Source organism: Gracilinanus agilis, chromosome 6, assembly GCF_016433145.1.
Source record: "Gracilinanus agilis isolate LMUSP501 chromosome 6, AgileGrace, whole genome shotgun sequence".
Classification (NCBI taxonomy): Eukaryota; Metazoa; Chordata; class Mammalia; order Didelphimorphia; family Didelphidae; genus Gracilinanus; species Gracilinanus agilis.
The window spans coordinates 273837639-273843565 of NC_058135.1; the positions used below are offsets into that span (position 1 = coordinate 273837639).

The window sequence follows — 5927 nt, forward strand, 5'->3', positions numbered from 1 at the left end:
ACTGTTGTTTGTTGAATACCTTGTGGATCTATTTGTATATATACTTGAGAAAATAGGTTTTATACTTTGATTTTTCAAGGAATTCGTCTTCTGTGAAATCTTAGATGTCTCACTTCTCATTATCCTTTGCAGTTTCTCCCTATGGTATATACCTTTGCAGATATGCATACACAATATTTTCTCTCTTCCCTTCTTTTTAGTTTAAAGCACTATTAAGTAGATTTGAAGACACTTGACAGATTACTATCTTTTTAAGCTGAACCTTTTTCTGGCAACATTTTGGGGGCAATCTCAGTCCTAGTCTGGTTCTCAGTTTCCTATCGAACTCTCTTTTATTACTTTTCTTTATTAGGTAATTGTATGAAAAAATCCATTAACACCATGAAGACTCAAAATGAGAATTTTGTGAAAAGGTTGACTCATCTATTAATTAATAATAAGAACTAAACCGGGAATGCAGCTAGGTGGTGCAGTGGTTAGAGTGCCAAGCCTGAATTTTAGTAATACTTCTCATAATTTCATATCCGACCTCAAACACTTACTGGATGCATGACCTTGAGCAAGTCCTTTAACCCTTATTTGCCTCAGTTTGATCATCTATGAAGTAAGATAGAGAAGGAAATGGTAAACAGCTCCAAGAACTCTGTCAAGAAAACCCCAAAGGAAATGACTTAGAATGACTGAACGATATCTGAAAGTTGAAAATAGTTATCCTATCTGACCAAAGTTTACTTTCTGATTGACAAATTCATTCAGAAGATTTAATTACTAGGATACAAGATGAGCTAATCTACCTAGAGAGGATCAGAAGACAACAGCTATTGCATTATATGGCATAGCATCTTGAGAACAATGCTTTGAAAGGAAAAATGAAATGGAGTTAAGAGAAAAGTCTAAGGAAGTTAGCCACAATCCCAACCCAGCAGAGTAATTGTTCTTTAGGGAAATACATTCAAATACTTTGGAATTTCTCTTGGAATGTCCAAATATGCAATGGAGGTTAGAGTGCTATATCATTTCTCCAAAGTTAGTGATCCAGGACATCAGTTTCATAGATCTGTTGAATGACTACATTAGATGTCTGTCAATGTTCTTTCCAGCCTAAAGATTCCAAGTCTACATGCTTGTATGGATCTGAATTACAGGGTACTGAGGATCATGGAAGATTTCAACTTTTCAATAAGCACAAATCCTGGGAATTTGGTTATGAATACTGATCAGAATAAAAGGACTGAGTGTTGGATACCCCAGAGAGAGAAAGATTAAGGCATGCATTACCCAGTTGTTTATGTATTTAAAATAGATGATATATAGAATAAAAATGGGACCAAATATGTTAAACAAAGCAAATGTGCCTAGTAGAAGTAGGATAGCTTTGGTGGCTCTGGTTTCAGGAGATATTTTTATGGAGAGGCTATTACTATGAATATGTTTCATATGTCTTTTATGCTTACATAGGATTAATATCATATAGGCACTAGAAGAAGTTATGACACACACACACATAGCATCTTTGACATATATTAGGATGGTATTTTTTATGTGATTCTTATACATATCCAGAATTTTAAACACAATGTTGCATCCATAGTTATTATCGGTATTATTCTTTCCATCATTATGATATAGAAGTATAATAATATATAAAAGTAAATTGAAGATCCAGCAAAGAAGAATGCATGTAATGATGCACTTTGGTGCTCTTATTTTGAGCTGTAAACTTATGGAATTGTTTGGACTAATAGTGATGGCTTGGAATGCACTCAAGATGCAAGTGCTACCCAGAGACAGACCCTGGACTGTTGTCTGCATATATGCTATGATTCTGATTCCAAGCTCTTCCAGGAAACACTTCATCATCCAAAGCCTTGTTGTATTTTGTATTCCCCTGAAAAGAAGCAACATGGCATTGGAAAAGGCCAATTGGATAATAATTAGATTTTTAGGTCTAGTCCTATGAATAAAGATGAAATCAAAGATGTTTTGGAATAAGAGGATACAGTTCCCTAGGAATCCAACTCCAGTTACTTGCAGGTATATTATCCCCAGAATTCCACTATAAGTTATCATTCTTTTGCTGTCTTGTAAAGATGATTTTATTTCAAATTCAAAGTGACCTATGGAGAAAACATGGATTTATACTTGTTATTGACTAAGTTTTTCCAACTGGACATAACCTTTGGTCTCCCATATTTGGAATAATAAAGTTTCTAAAATAGTAGTTAGTACTTTAGTATTGAAGCCTCAGATTCCCTTCTTAGAAGAAAATATTTTGTTATATCATTCCTTATGCCTGAAGGCCTTTGGGCAGGTTGGTGGTTCAAAGGATAAAATGAGATTTAGAGGACTTGAGTTCAGATCACATTTTGGGCACATACTACTTGTGTGATGCTGGGCAAGTCATTTAACCCTGTTTGCCTCAGATTTATTATTTGTAAAATGATATGGAAATAGGAATGGAAATGTCCTCTATTGTCTTTGCCAAGGAAACCTAAAATGGGGCCTCAAAGAGTAGAAACTGACCAATTGGCAAAACAACAAGAAAACCTCTGAGTCTGTTCTTCCTCACAGTCACTTTCATTCCTATTATCCTTTTATTTCTTTGCCATTCCTACTTGTAGCAGCTAAACTCTTCTCTTTCTTTACATCAGCTGCCAATAGCATTGTTCAACTAATTCAATTTTACTATCATCTACTTTTGTGTCTCTTCTCTTATTTGTCCCTCAATGACTACTGTAGTCTCCATACATTAGTCTTCCTCATCTGCCTCTGAACACCCATACAGGAAATCAGAATAACATTCATAGAAAATTATGTCACTCACCCTCACTTGGAATCCACATTTCAACAAGATCAATATTCAGCTCTTATTAGTCCTGCAGATATGTTACTCTGTCTATCTACTATAAACAACCTTAGTATCTCTTTTATTATTTCCCATAGCACCAAATTCATTCATTCTCCAGTTAAGACCTTCCTTCATAAGTCTCTAACTGAATAATTGTCACTCATGAAGAGTTCCCACTTTTCCCCTTTTGGCCATTTCATATCATTCTTAACCTTTCCCACTTAATTATAATTTAAATTATAGATAAAGAAATAGGCCTTGTCAGAAATCCTTAATATCCTCCAGTCTCATCCATAATAGTCAGTTCCCATCTATTTCCACCATTCTTTGGTTATTTCTATCTATTGGCTCATTGCTTCCTATAAAAAAACACTAACATGGGAGCAGCTGGGTAGCTCAGTGGATTGAGAGTCAGGCCTAGAGATGGGAGGTCCTAGGTTCAAATCTGGCCTCAGACACTTCCCAGCTGTGTGACCCTGGGCAAGTCACTTGACCCCCATTGCACCCACTCTTCCACCTATGAGCCAATTCATAGAAATTAAGGGTTTAAAAATTTTTTTAAAAAAACTTAAAAAAAAACACTATCATGTCTTTTCCTTATGAATACCCTTACTTAAACCTACCTTTCTCATTTGTTAACACACTATATTTTTAAATGTTTAAATGTTATTGATCTTTTAATTTTCCATCACCAAAGCTTTCCCAATATCCCTACTCTTTCCATAAAAAGCTTTCAAATCAATAAGAGGAGAAAAAGACATAAAAATATTTGGTAACTATAACAAGTCACTCATGGACCTTTCAATTCTACAAGAATTTGGGGATCTTTTGTCACATCTCTTTTTTAGGGACATGTTTGTATTATTTTGCAATACTTATTCTTTATCATTATATATCTAAATAATTTTATGTTATTATGTATATCATTTTCTTTTTTCTACTTACTTCCCTATTCAGATTATGTTTGTATATCTCTTTTTATGCAATCATCAAATTACTAATTTTTTACAACAAAGCAATAATTCATTATATTCATATCCCATAGTCTATTAGGTCGTTCTTTAATTAAAAGATATCTAATTGGTTTCCAATTTTTTGATTTAACTTTAAGTGTATTTTTAATTGTTTTTGAGCAAATGGGTGCTTTCTTATTAATGTTTTTTTTTCAGACATAAAACTACTTCCTGTCTTCTCACACTTTTAAACTCTGACACTTGTCCTCTGACCTCTTCACTCAACTGAAGCTAAATGCTCAAAAATTACAAATGATCTCTTAAGTGCTAAATACAATTGCTTTTCCTCAAAACTCCTTCCTATCTCTTTGTAGCCACTAACATTAATGATTGTATTCCTTTTCCACATATTTTGTTTTCTCTAGGACATATCTAGATATTATGCAAATCTCTCCTTTTACTTATAGAATATTGACAGTTGTTACCACTATCTTTTTAAACTTTTACTTCCTATTTTAGAATTGGCACTAAACCCTAAGGCAGAAGAGGGGTAAGGGCTAGACATTTGATCTAAAATTATTCGCCTATATTCACACAACTTGTAAGTGTCTGAGGTCATATTTGAATCCAGGACCAAGCAAATTTTTAAACACCCATATTTGACTCACTCTCCATTCACAACTAGTTCTTTTCTAAATAGTTTCATCCCTTCTCAAATTTCCAAACACTCTACATTGCCTACAATCTTAGCTGAGAACATTGTAATATGTTCTAAATATAACTAAAAGGTAAGTTAGATCTCTTCCTTTCCCCCTTCTCCACACCTCTCATGTGGTCTTTCTCTTTGCCAACTCCTCTACATGCACAAGTCATCACATTACATCTCTCCTCCATAAAATGATCCCCTCTTAACTCCCTACTCGCACTTCTCTTTGTCTCCTCAATGTTTACACTATTGGTACAAATATGCCTATGTCTCTTCCATCTACACAAACTCTTATGATCATCTATCTCCACTAATCTATCTTCTATCATACCATCTCCATTCTCTGCCTTATTTCCTTGAGAAAGCAATGTACAATAGTTGTTTCCATTTTTTCTTCTATTTTCTTCTTCTCTCTCCAAACTCTGAATTCAGAGTTTATAATTCAAATAGAATAGCTCTCTTAATATTTACAAGTGATATCTTGATTGCCAATTTAATTGCATTTTCTTTAGTCCTCATTCTTTTTGATTTACCAGAAGCCTTTGACACTATTGATTACTGTTCATTTGAAATTATTACTCTCTAGATTTTCTTGCCATTATCCCTGGCTCTATACGTACCTGAGTACTCATTCTCAGTCTCATTATTAATATACCCCCCCTCCCTGGTTGGTTGATTCATGTCCCCCAGGTTCATATTCTGGATGTTTTTTACTTCTCCCTACCTACTACTATATTTCCTGAAATTATTAACTTTCCATGGATTTAAGTATCATCTCTTTTCTGAATCTAAAATGTATTCATCCAGACTTATCTATCCTCTTTCCTGAGCTTCTGAATGTGTTATTCAGGACATTAATATGTGGAAATTTCTTGGTTCATTGACAGAAACTAATCTTAGTGACAGAAAAATGATTTCTCAGAATGGGGTCATATTGAGTAATAATAATCCATTCCTATCTTCTCATCTGAATGTAAATCATTAACATCTGACTTTATTTACCTGATAATGCTCTTTGGGCAAATGGTTCAGGGTCAGAAACTCATGTGAATTCATTTCATCCTGCCCTTCTCCATTTATCTATTATGGTGAAGCCCAGATTAGAGTTGAGAAGCCTCTATTTCTGAAGCAGGAATAAAATTTCCAGATGCCAGGTGAGGCCACATGACATTATATGATTATGTTAGAGTATTTATCTCTAAATGCATTCCAGAAAGACCCAGGGACACTGGCTTAATTTCTCTTGAATTACTTTTAAATCTTCTTCCTCATTGCTGCTAGCTGGCTCCTTTATCTGTCTTTAAGAATTAGCAAAAGACATACCTTCCAAAAGAAGATTATCTGTAATTATGCCACGTTTGTATATCGATGTTTGCATATTTTCTAACAAATCAGATTGAACTTATTTAAGGGAAAGACT

At 34.1% G+C, this 5927-nt stretch overlaps 1 protein-coding gene across 1 annotated transcript; it reads right to left on the reverse strand.

The window, feature by feature from the left end:
• Positions 1–1176: 1176 nt before the first annotated feature.
• On the reverse strand, positions 1177–2070 carry LOC123252606 (vomeronasal type-1 receptor 1-like). Its single transcript, XM_044681880.1, has one exon. It carries the CDS (start codon positions 2068–2070, stop codon positions 1177–1179), a length of 894 nt encoding a protein of 297 aa, XP_044537815.1.
• Positions 2071–5927: the final 3857 nt, after the last annotated feature.